Here is a 13,275-nt window from a genome sequence, read left to right on the forward strand (position 1 = left end):
AACTAAAACTATATTGAAATTGAACTAAGAATTAAATTTATACATATATATTTATATTATTTTTTAAATGCATTATATACTTTAATATAATTACAACATGTTATTATATTTTATTTCTTTATATTTTCTTAATAATTTTAGTTATAAATACATTAAATTCCTTATAATTCTTAATTACGGTGTACTATATATATATATATTAATTTATAATTATATTTATATCTTATAATTAAGTATGACATAATTAATAAATAGTTAAAATGTATATCATATGATATATTTATATTATTGTATTATATAATATATGAAATCTTAAATTATTTATATATTTTATAATTAAGAATTATATAATTTAAAAATAGTTAAAAGATATATTATATAATATATTATGTATTAATAATTTAATTTAAAATTTAAATATTAATTAAAAAATTTATTTAAATAAATAATTATATAAAATTATTTTAAGAATTGAGAATCAAATTAAAATCTTCTCAAAATGAATTAAAATTGAAAAACCTAGAGCTACTTAATTGAAATTAAAATAATAAAAAATAAATTAAAATTGTATTAAAATTTTAATTTTTAGATAGATCTGAATGAATCCAAATTGCACATTACTCTTAATTACATACAACCCATCAAACGCGTGGATCATATCCACACCATAAAAAAAAAGGAGGGGCAACGACGTAATTTTAGGACAAGAGCACGTTAAAATGGCCAAACTATTTCGTTCACCCAAGCCTGTATAAAAATCATCATCTTGCCTCGTGAACGACTGTAACTTTACAGATATATGTTCTCGCATTCACATCATCATTCTCACATCCAGGGCGGCAAATATGCTTCTTGCTACAATTTAGCTTTCTTTCGACGCCTCCAATACAGAGCAAACAGCTCTCTGTCGCCAGCTTCTCTTGCTCTATTGGTAATCCACCTACCCCCTTGGGCCTTAGCTTCCATATCCAATGGCTCATCCTCCGCAACCTGACCCCTTTCCTGACTCCCGCCGCGAAGTCGATGCCGGTGCAGCCTTCGTCCTCGAATCAAAAGGCATAATTCATAACTGTTTCACGTTTTTTCTGCTTTGTTTAATTCGCCATTTGACGTTTACTAATAATGTATTTTTGGAAGAAAAGGCGAGTGGTGGCACGCGGGGTTCCATTTGACGACGGCGATAGTGGGGCCTACAATACTGACTTTGCCATACGCGTTCAGAGGTCTAGGGTGGGGCCTGGGCTTCTTATGCTTAACAGTGATGGGAGTCGTTACCTTCTACTCTTACTATCTCATGTCCAAGGTGCTCGAACACTGTGAGAAAGCCGGTCGGCGCCATATACGCTTCCGTGAGTTAGCCGCCGACGTTTTAGGTAACTAAACACTTGTTTCTTTTTTGAACTTTAATTCCTTTATTTATTAATATGCTGCCATTGTTTACGGGTACACGCAACCGAAAACTATTAAGGACTCGGTTCAGTTGGCAGTTAGCTGAAAATTCGGATCCTTTTTTAGAGTCGTTTTCGGGATTCTGGGAATTTATATACCCACCAATTAAATAATCGATATTAAAAAAAAAAAGATATGTTCTCTTTAAAAAATACGATAAATTTTATTAAAAGTTAGTATTATTTTTTAAATTCCATTTTCATTGAATATATAAATTTTCGAGTAATTTATAATTATATTCATTAAAATTTAATTTTTTTAACAAATTAATCTTTATCTTTTATATTGATTAACTTTTTTAATTTAAAATAATTTAATCTCTAAAATTTTATTATATTAATAAAATAATTCTTAATTTTTTTAATAAAATACTTTATATATAATTATCTAAATATAAAATAAATAATTATTTAAATATAAAATTTAGATAAATAAATTATTTTATTAATAAAATAAAATTTCAGAATTAAATTATTTCACATTAAAAAAGTTTAGGACTAATTTATTATTTAAAAATAACCAAATATTATAAAAAATTTAAAATTTTATGCGTTTTTATAATTATAATTAAAGTTTTTTTTTGTCAATTTTAACATAATTTTAAAATTTAATATTTATTATGGTCCAATCAAAATTAGAGATTTGAGAATGTTGACATGATAGCTAAAGTGGAAAAAATATTATTTTTTAATATATTATTGCTAATATGACAGATGATGTGGTATGAATTTTTATATTTTTATCGATGTGGCAAATAATTATTATTTTATATATTATTATTGACGATGTATAACTTTAATAATTAAAAAAATTTAAAATTTTTTAACTTTTATCAATTATAGCTAATTCTATAAGTTTGTTTCATCTATAGTCAATTGACTAATTTTTATCTATTTTGATTAAAATTAATATTTTATTATGTAATGCAATTATCAAAAATAAATATTTATATTATTTGATATAACAAAAAAAATAATATTCCCTTATATCTCTCTATTTTTTTTGGTATTTATAGAACTTATTTATGAAAATAGTTAAATTTTTATTTACTTAAAATTAAAAATATCCCCCAACCTAACTCTCCCTCTACCTCTCTCTCTCTCCTCATACCTATTATCCAATAATATTTATATATACATCTTACACCTATATTTCTCCCTCTAAATAATATCTCTCTCCCCTCCCATCCACTATCATCCAATAATTTATAGACATTCAATGATATGTTTATTATTATTATTATTATTATTATTATTATTATTAGTTACAGCTAAAATGATGAATATTGTTATTATTGACTTTTTATGAAAATTTTTAATTTTTAAATTGATAAAAAAATAAAGAAAGAGAGAAATTATTTTTTTTTATTATGCTAAGTAACATAAATATTTATTTTTATAATTTTATTAGATAATAAAATATTAATTTTTAACCAAATTAAATTAAAATTGGTTAATTAGTTATAAATGAAACAAAGTTATAAAATCGGTATAACTGATAAAAATAAAAAAATTTTAAATTTTTTTAATTATTAAAGTTATACTACATTATTAATGATATATTAAAAAAATAATATTTTTTGGATGTTAACTAATATATTAATACTTTTAAATTTTTAATTTTGATCAGATTATAATAAATGAGAAAATTTTAAATTATTAAATTAGTTTAAAATTAATAAAAAAATGACTATAATTATAAAAACGTATAAAATTTTTAATTTTTTTTAATATTAAGCCTTTAAAAATATGTAAAGATGAATATGTGATTTTTGCTATATTTAAAAACTTAATTATAAATCATCCAAATTATTTTGTGCGGTCGGTAAGAGTTTTTCTTATTGTTGCGTGTAACGTGGATTTTGAGCTGAGGTTTTAGTGGGTGTACATTGATTGGGCATTGACTGGGTTGCGTCGAATTTATGTGAAGGAGCGGTCGCGCCACCGTGATAGTGACTTGTAGCATTTGCCCAATGCTTATCTTCTCCGTACGTTATTATCTCAAAGCTTATTATTACAATTTATGTTATTACAGAGGATTGGTGGAATTCCCATAAGGACACGGAAGGTGCAATAGAGGCCTTCTGTTATGTAGATATCCGTAACGTTGATATAAGATCGAGGATTAGATTTTCAGTGTTTTAAGATATGTTAAAATTTAGGTACAGAGAGAAAAATAATTGAAAGTGTTATTTTGTGATAATTAATTATGATAAATTTTATGTAATTAACGAACATGATTAAATTCACCAGGCAAAAATTAACATATACATGGACAATTTGACAAGTTGTAATTATCTTGATTAAGGAATATTTAAAGTCGAAACCTCCTCACTCGGTGGCCAACAAACAGCCTCTTTTCTTTTCAATCCATTATTTAAAAAATTTTTCAACAAATAACCTAGATCTGTCCTCATCTCGAGCTTTTTACCGTATGGAAAAAATAATTAATAAAAAAGAAATTAATTTGAGAGAAATTATAAAAGGGATGAAATAAGTTGATGTGGGCAGGATTATTAACGAGACGCTAACTTAATTAGTTTTTGATATTTAATTTATAATTTTTATATTGAAATACTATCTATAATGGAGTTTTGAGCTGTACAAGATTTGGATGCTTTGGGAAGCCAATAATAATGACATTTTGAATATTGTGTATATTATAATAATAAAATAACACATAATAGAATAATCTATATAATAAAAAAATTTATAAAATAAATATAGAATAATAATATTAATAATATATAAAATTTAAAAAATAATTATTAAAATTAAAATTAAAATAATACAAAAAATAATAATTTTGACTAAATTTTAAATGTTGTTATAAGTAGCGTCTCAATATTAAAATTATAAATTAAATACAAAATATTAATTTAATTAATGTCTTCACATTAATTTATTTCTCTTTCTTTTCATAATTTCTCTCAAGTTCAATCCTCTTTAATTAATTATTTTTTTCAATATACTTTAATGGTAAAAAGCTCCCTTATCTCAGGCTCTCAGCAGAAATTCTTTCTTTTCAGTTGTTGGCTCCTATGTGCTGCCATAATCATTAATTTTTAACTTGCTTATCATCTTAAGCTAAAAATGTCTATAAGCAATTCTACTCGGTTTTGTTTGTATGTGAAAAGAATAGGATAGTATGATTTGTAGTAAAGGCCATTGGAGTTGCTTTGTTTACAAATTTGAGTTGCGTTCTCTTTTTTTACAGGGTCTGGTTGGATGTTTTATTTTGTCATATTTATTCAAACAGCCATCAACACTGGAGTTGGTATAGGAGCAATTTTGCTTGCAGGGGAATGCATTCAGGTATTGTTATTTATTGCTTCTAAAACATGGTATAAATAATGTGATTCCAATACAATCCAGCTTTTAATCATTAAAAGTCACCAGTTTTATCTGTTCTTCGCATAATGGAGACAAGTTTGATCTCTTAAGCAAACCGGTTATGTTTCTTTTTCTGCTTGGTTTATGGGTGGGCCGTTCCATTCATTGTTGCAGATAATATGAACACGAAACCACGGATTGATTATATTCTGGTCTTCCTTTTTCGTCATCTGATGTGCCTTCAAGGTCTGTACTTATTCTCGTCTTTATATGGTGACCTTCCCGTTACGCAAAGATTATTGGAAGGCACATCAGATTTAGAATTTAGATAGAGTACGCAACAGTCTTCATAATTTCCAAATCTACACGACACAAGTAAGCACATATTCACCACTTGCATGTGTAAATCCAATTAAAATGAATTGTAGTTCACCGCGGTGATGTGAAAATGGTTCGGCAATCATAATGTAGGCACCTGTCCTGTAGTTTTAGCAGTCCAGGGTTTACACCTACCTCTGCCCTCTTCCTGCCCTGTATGGGAAAATTTCCATCGAGAACAACACTGCAAGAAACCTCCATTTTGGGCGACTTTTTAATATAGAAACTAACACTAACCTCTTAAATCATAGATTTTTGCAGATCCCTTGAGGCAAGGGCTCCTTCATGATAAATAATTTACATAAATAAATGATGTTTCGTTCTTCTAGTAGTCTAACGATTCTGTCTGTAATTTCCGCTCTTTGGGATGTAAAAGATCGTGTACTCGAACCTCTCTCCCAATGGATCCCTAAAATTGTACGAGTTCATAGCAATGGTGACAGCAGTAATGATTGTTCTCTCTCAGCTTCCAACCTTCCACTCCCTCAGACACCTCAACATGGCTTCACTGCTTCTCAGTTTGGGCTACACTTTCCTTGTAGTTGGTGCTTGTATTCATGCAGGTACCACATCCCTGAAACTTTCTTTCAATCTACATCTATTATCTGTTGCTTGAGTATCATTTATATGGAGACTAAAACATTGTTGTGTACAAAAATTCCTGTATGGCAATTTCTATCAGATATGCACAGCTTTCTCCTTGCGTTGCAAAAAGGCTGTTTACATTGCAGATAGACAGAAAACAGTAAAATGCTATTGATTTTGCTTGGTAGCAACTAGAAAGGAAAGAAAAGGAATTACGTATACGCAGTGTCCAGAACTAATAGATGGAGTTTAAGCCAGGCCCATTTAACTCCTGATATTCATCTTAGTTCATTTTTTTTACATGATTTCTCTTGTGGGGGTTGTTGTGATCATCCAGACCTGTTCTTACAACGATTACAAGAAGCTCTCTGCCCAAGCCCTGAAACTAAGCTAGGATCGTTTTAGAATTAAATCCTGGACCATCTCTCCTTCTCAGGCTCTCACATCCCATGCTCTCACCACATTGCTACTACTAGTTTAGCATTTGGATGTGCATGATCTGACAATGACACACTTGATGCCGAATATGGGCCAGCATACTTCATTAAATTTCTGAAAATAAGGCATACCAGGACTAGACTGGTTTCTGATTCTTACTGTTTGAGTATTAATTACTAGTCTGCTATTAGCCAAAGGAAGTAGTTGAACTTCTAGTTCGTGCTATATCAATCTATGAAAAAAATGTTTGTTATCTTGGGGGCGAATCGATACCCTTGAGGCCCTTAAAATTATGTTCAGTTTAATTAAAATTATAATTAGTACATTTCGAACAAGTTTCTTAAGGGAGGTTGGGAAATTTTTCTTCCAGAATTAAAATGAATAATCATTGCGCTTTTTTTTTTTTTTTTTTTTTCCTTTTTTGTGATTTAAATCACTAACGTTTGTCATGCAGGTCTCGCAAAAAATGCACCTCAAAGGGATTATTCGCTAGAATCTTCTGAGTCTGCAAGGGTCTTCAGTGCCTTCACTTCCATCTCCATAATAGCTGCTATTTTCGGGAATGGAATACTGCCTGAAATCCAAGTAACTCTAGCATCTTAGTGCATCTTTGCGTTGGCTTTGGAGTCTCTTGAATTTGTTTTAACATTTTAACCTTATTTTTCCATCTATAAAAAATGAAAGCATGCGTCTTTTGAAAGCACTTTTAAATTTGATTAATTCAATTAACTTGCACAATCTTACTTGCTGTGAGGTGTTATTTAACCATTAATTCTTCTGTGCTATCCACAAAGGCAACTTTGGCTCCCCCTGCTACTGGGAAGATGGTGAAGGGCCTTTTGATGTGTTATAGTGTTATTCTGGTTACGTTCTACTCAGCTGCGGTGTCTGGATACTGGGTGTTCGGAAACAAATCTAATTCGAACATACTCAAAAGCCTACTGCCAGATGAGGGACCCTCCTTGGCTCCGACGTGGGTTCTTGGCCTTGGAGTCGCTTTTGTACTACTTCAGCTCTTTGCTATTGGCCTGGTAAGTGGTAATTTTACAGATTCACTCTTCAATTCATCTATGGTGGAGAACTGGATTCTGTGTACATCTTTACAGGTCAATGCAAAAATGGTCTTATGCATGATGAACAGAACCTTACTTTTGGTTTGACTAATTTTTAAAACTTTCTCCAACATATAACACAGGTTTATTCTCAAGTAGCTTATGAGATCATGGAAAAGAAATCAGCTGATGTGAAACAAGGAATGTTCTCCAAAAGGAACCTGATTCCTAGGCTAATTCTTCGGACACTTTACGTGATATTCTGTGGATTTATGGCAGCAATGCTTCCATTCTTTGGAGACATAAATGGTGTTGTTGGAGCTATAGGCTTTATCCCTCTAGATTTTGTCCTCCCAATGCTTCTCTATAACATGACCTACAAGCCTCCAAAATCATCTTTCACCTATTGGATCAACATCTCTATTATAATCGTGTTTACAGGAGCAGGAATTATGGGAGCATTTTCCTCTATAAGGAAGTTGGTTCTTGATGCTAATAAGTTAAAGCTCTTTAGCAGTGACGTGGTTGATTAAAGCCTTAGTCTGCACATATATCACTCCGCTATCCTGCTCTGCAATGGTTAATTAGGCCCCTAATTGATATGGAGAAAATGTACACAGCTCGCTGCCAAGAAAGAAGAGGCAGAGTCATTTACCATAAAAGAGTGATAAAAATATCCTTCGTCAACAATAGAAGCAGGAGAAATTTATGGCTATTGAGAATCTGGTTAAAATCCATCCGATTATGTAAAATAATTTCTCCAGAAGTGGGCTGAGAAATTGTACCTTTTATTCCATATAAGATGATGTATTTAAGGTAAATTGATGTATACATCACTAAAGAGACATTTGAGCCGTTAAAGTTTTTGACTTCTAGTAGGTCTCAATTTTGAAACTAACCCTAAAAGAGAGTTTTCTTGGTTTTCAGAATTCCAGCTGAAAGGACCTGAACCGACAGAAAAAAAAAAACCAAGGCAAGCTGAGGTGCTCTTGCAATCCTCCAAGCTCCCAGCCCATTCATTGTTAACATTGTCTTCCAGCTTTACATCAATTCCATTAAAATACATTACACCAAGGTCTACAATCCCTTTTAAGCTTTCTCCAACATAGCTAACTCTTTTCAGTCTATTTCCTTTTCTCATGTTTTTAGGAAGTCTAATCAGTTAGCCCTTGAGTTACCTAAACTTGCCTTTTCTAATAATTTCTCTGAGTTATCTTGGTGGAAGAGGTGCCTCTAAACTTGTAGCCCTAGCCAAGATTGCCTTGTAGTCCGATAGTTTAGTCGTTTTGAGAGCTCAAAATTTATGAAATTCCTTGCTATATGTTCATGAAGTTCGTAGCTAGTTTGCTTGGCCACAACCTGAAAAAACTGAGAGCTGGGTGTGGGTGAAGTCAACTCAAACAGAAATTTAGTAATTATAATAAAATGTAATGATAAAAAAATAAAAGAAAAGAAAAAAAGAACTTTATCAATATATATATAAATTTTACCAATGGGAAATGGAAATTAAAATGATACACTTTTTTTCAATAGTAAAAATCAAATTGCAGGCATATGCTTGGCCTAGCCATGTTTTAAGGGTTACTTGATAAATAACTTAAATAATTAAAAAAAGAAAAAAGAAAAAAAAGAAAAGCTTGTTATATGTTAGGGCCGTTTAGCATTATTGTTAAGATTGCTATTAAAAAAATTATATTTTTATTATATAAAAAATATTAAAAAAAAAAAAAAAAAATAAAATTTAATAAATAAAAAAATTATAAAATAATAAATAATTTTTTTTTTTTTTTTTTTTTTATATAAAAAAAAATTAAATTTTTTTTTTTAAAAAAAAAAGTTTAAACACAAAAACAAACAAAAAAAAAAATTATTTGTGCCTGTGTGTCTGAGGTTATTTTTATTTGAATATGACTTTGATTATATCTTAATAAAAAAAAAAAAAAAAAAAAAAAAAAACTTAAAAAAAAAATTTTTATTTTTTTATTATAAAAAAAAAAAAATATAAAAAAAAATTAAAAATTTTTTTTATTATAAAAAGCCGAACCAATTATGAAAAAAAAAAACTTAATTAAGGAAAACATAGTCCATAATTGTATGAATAATTTATAAATGAATAAAATATTAAATAATTTTATGTACTATCAGTTGAAAAATAAATAAGTTTAAAACTAAATTTTAAACCAAACAAACCTTTGTACTTTATAATTAAGGTTAAATAAGTTCTCACTTAATAAAATATTATTTTTAATCTTAATTTTTCTTATTTTAAAATATTAAAAATTATTTATTATTTTATTAAAATAAAACTAAGAAAAAAAGAAATTGAAGAATATGAATAAAAATATTATTTTTAATAGAAAAAAGTAATATTTTATTTTAAAAAATAATATTTATTTTTAAAAAATAATGTTTTATCAAGTAAGAATTTATTTAACATTAATTAAAAAAATATATGAATTTATTTGATTAAAACTTAATTTTAAATTTATTTTATTTTGAAATGAAAGTATAAATTTTATTTTTTTTATTTTAATATTAATTGAGAGGAGTCACTTAGCATAAAATTGAACACAACGAACATGGAAGCAATCGAATGATCCAAAACTAGGAAAGCATCCGAAAAAACGAGAGTAGAAAAGTACTGTTCACAACATGGATGTTAAGTCATTGCTAATTATTAGATCAACATGGATGTTAAGTCATTGCTAATTATTAGATATACTGAGAGTATTAAAAAGTAGTGCTAAAAAGTAGTGCTCCCTTTTTCATAGAAAAATAAATATTTTTTATAATATGAAAAATAAATCTCACATAATTATGATAGATGATACATATATATCGAATGTATCTAATAATTTCTCGTTGAATTGTATGCCTATTGGGTGAATGGAATTATGGTTAATATCTCTCTCAAAATGCCCCTTTTTTTTAATCATACCCAACAGATTATTCGGCCACATACCCCATTCTATTATTACCAATTTATTATTTTAATGCACAAGGTGTTCATTTTTTTATTCAATATTTATGGGTATGAGATACACGTGATTGATTAATATTTGGATTTATCATTGGAATAGATTTAGGGTCCCATCATCAAGTCTTAAAAAATTGTGATTATAGCTTTGCTTTTTTTCTGTTTTAATTGGTAAATAATTCACGGGCTCTCAATAGAAAGATATACATCATTAATAAAATTTTAATAATTTATTAAAATATATTAAATTTTATATTTTACATATATTATTTATAATCAATGTTAAATCTCGATAGACCAACTCAATCAAATAAATAAATACCCATCAAACAAGCTCAAATTTGTTTTGTTTTTAATTAGTTAAGAATATACACATGGACATAAAGTCATAGAGCTTGCTTCTTATTACTAGCTTAATTTGACTTTATGATTTACCTTAATGTGTCAAATATTTTTATTTTAATCTATATTTATTCATAAATTTTTACATATAATTTTAATTATTATATAAAATATGCTCTTAAAATCACTTCAAAAAAATTTAATCAAAAGATATATAAATTAACTCTAAGATATTTCTAATGACTAATGACTTTCATTCTTCTTAAGAATTAAAAACCAATAATAACCTTACTAAAATAAAATTACTATTAATTAAATAATTTTCCTAATGTGAAATAAAAGTTTAATGATGCGCTACAACGATTAACACATTTGGAATTGAAGGTCCCACAGGCTCCTCAATCTTCTATAAGAGTGGTTAAGATAAGGATTGAGACGTTTTTTGTTGTTGATTTTTTTTTAATTTATTAAATATTTATTAATTTTCATTTTCATTTTTAGAATGAGAGAGGGAGTTTTGGTGAGGATAAATTTGTTTTTAGAAGGAACTAAAGCAGAGAGAGAGAGAGAGAGAGAGAGAGAGAGAGAGAGAGAGAGAGAGAATCATGATGTAGGGCAACCCAGGGTTCCCAGCGAGGACGATAGCTCTTACGTAAGAATTTAATGGCTCATATGCTTTCGCCGTGAACTCTGCAACGCTTGCTTCCTTTTGGTCATAACCAACGCCTTTGATTTTATTTTTATACCTACCCACCAGAAAAAAAAGCTAACAAATCCTCTACTAATATATATCCCCTTCATTTTCTCTTCTCTTTCACAAATCTTCATCTCCTAGTTATGGAAAAGACTCAAGAATCAAGAAATACAAACCAACGAAAACCCATTAATAATAACACTCTTGTCTGGGATTGCGGAAGCACTCTTTATGATTCTTTTGAGCTCAAATCTTTCGAGCGTCAACTTTACTCTGCTATACATTCAAGAACTTTATCCATGCCTCATTTAGCCGATCGTAGAGTGACGGCGGCAGCGAATCCACAGCCTCCTCTTCCTCCTCCTCCTCCTCCTCCTGCTGCTGTATCTAAGAAATCCTCTAAAATTTCTCGATCACTTCACAAGTTCTTGAAATCCGTGTTCAAGTCTAAACAGAATTCTAGCGGCTTATTTTGTGCTAAAGATCGACCGGGCCATGAATACTACATCGTTTATGATAAGTCCGGCGCTCTTTCCACCATCCCTGAAGCGCTGGAGATTGATTTTGGTGGATTCTCGCCGGAGATTAACTCCTTGGTGAGGAGAACTGGGTCCGAGAGGTTCACTGCCACTTCCATGATGGGTGTTTCATGTGCCTAATAATAGTCTACAGTATATATATATATATATATATATATATATATATATATATTATGTTTTAGTAATACATAATTTCTTTGTTTCTATTTACATGTTCATGTTGCTATTTGAACAATGATCGATAAAATCGGTAACGAATGTCAAATTTATGGGTAGAGATATTCTGAATATTAATTGGGATGAGCTTAGTGATGCATGATTTGCTTTTCTTTTCACCACCCATTTTTTCCTAAAATCATTATGAAATAGCACTTCTATTTGATAGTGTTATTATAAATGCATTAATTAACAATTATAGTGATGAAAATTTTTCAGAATCTTCATCATTTTCTGCAATCAATCATTATCATTTGTGTATGATGAAATTAAATCAATCAATATCATTTGTCTAGGCAGAAATTAAGTGCGCTCTTCAGTTGTTTAGAGATTTATGGTCCAGCCAGCATCATTATATGGTATGTTTATGAGATTTTCATGGATTTTTAAGCTATTCAAGCTGGGAAATTCTTACTTATACACTCAACTAGATATAATTTTAAAAATTAATATATGTAAATTTGGTTTTACATGAAAAAAAATTTAAAAAACTCAAATTTGCCCTTGTATTTTCTAAAATATTTATCCATACTTTTTTTTTAATTATATGTATGCTATTTCCCACCCTTGAGTTGAGGGTGATATTTAAGGTAAAGTTCACTTGGAGATAAGCTTCATGCCAACTGATGAAATCACTTGCTAGTAATCTATCCACAACTTTTTGATTAAACTCAAATAAGACTATTTAATATATATATATATATATATATATATATATATATATATATATATATATATATATTCCTAATTTTTAATAATAAAATATTAATTTTCATATTTTTAAAATTTAAAGTTATTTACCATTTTAATTAAAATGAAAAAATAAAATTGAAGAACAAATTTTAGCTAGATTCAAGAACATATAAATATAAAACTAAACCCTAAGCTTAAACACAGATTCAAGAGTAACAAGAATACTAAACCAACAAAATCAGCAATTCAAATTCAAAACAAATCAAGATTCAAAGTTACCAACCGAAAACACACAAAAATTTAAAACTACACTAAGAACACATCAAACACAACCAAGAAAAATTCAAGCAACAGGATAGCTGTTGCAGTCTATAAAAATTCCTTGTGTATATAGACCTATAAAACAGAAAACAAATGGATCAGAGGTCTACCGGTGTGTTCCTGGTGAGAACTCTCCGACGCTCAAGTTAGAACTGATATGAGAAAATAGTGTATTAGAATGATTAGGAAGAAGAACATATCTTCATAGATGATCTGATATCTTTATATAGGATATAGACAATGGTTGGTTATGGTAAGT

General features: G+C 28.7%; 2 protein-coding genes across 2 annotated transcripts; both read left to right on the forward strand.

Annotated features, from left to right (window-relative positions):
• The first annotated feature begins 680 nt into the window (after positions 1 to 680).
• LOC110671554 (probable GABA transporter 2) lies at positions 681 to 8,095 on the forward strand. Its single transcript, XM_021834043.2, has 7 exons — positions 681 to 1,056; positions 1,143 to 1,373; positions 4,666 to 4,763; positions 5,536 to 5,722; positions 6,637 to 6,767; positions 6,977 to 7,213; positions 7,378 to 8,095. Exons 1-7 carry the CDS (start codon positions 972 to 974, stop codon positions 7,765 to 7,767), a joined length of 1,359 nt encoding a protein of 452 aa, XP_021689735.2. The 5' UTR covers positions 681 to 971; the 3' UTR covers positions 7,768 to 8,095.
• Positions 8,096 to 11,109: 3,014 nt separating this feature from the next.
• Positions 11,110 to 12,102, forward strand: LOC110671553 (uncharacterized). Its single transcript, XM_021834042.2, has one exon. The coding sequence runs from the start codon at positions 11,391 to 11,393 to the stop codon at positions 11,904 to 11,906; it is 516 nt and encodes a 171-aa protein (XP_021689734.2). The 5' UTR covers positions 11,110 to 11,390; the 3' UTR covers positions 11,907 to 12,102.
• The last annotated feature ends 1,173 nt before the right edge of the window (positions 12,103 to 13,275 follow it).

This window comes from Hevea brasiliensis, chromosome 9 (assembly GCF_030052815.1).
Source record: "Hevea brasiliensis isolate MT/VB/25A 57/8 chromosome 9, ASM3005281v1, whole genome shotgun sequence".
Classification (NCBI taxonomy): Eukaryota; Viridiplantae; Streptophyta; class Magnoliopsida; order Malpighiales; family Euphorbiaceae; genus Hevea; species Hevea brasiliensis.

Coding starts and splice junctions, on each gene's coding strand:
- LOC110671553 (XM_021834042.2), top strand. CDS start 11,391: ATGGAAAAGACTCAAGAATCAAGAAATACAAACCAACGAAAACCCATT.
- LOC110671554 (XM_021834043.2), top strand. CDS start 972: ATGGCTCATCCTCCGCAACCTGACCCCTTTCCTGACTCCCGCCGCGAA. Junction 1,374..4,665: donor GTTAGCCGCCGACGTTTTAG/GTAACTAAACAC, acceptor CTTTTTTTACAG/GGTCTGGTTGGATGTTTTAT. Junction 5,723..6,636: donor TGGTGCTTGTATTCATGCAG/GTACCACATCCC, acceptor TTTGTCATGCAG/GTCTCGCAAAAAATGCACCT.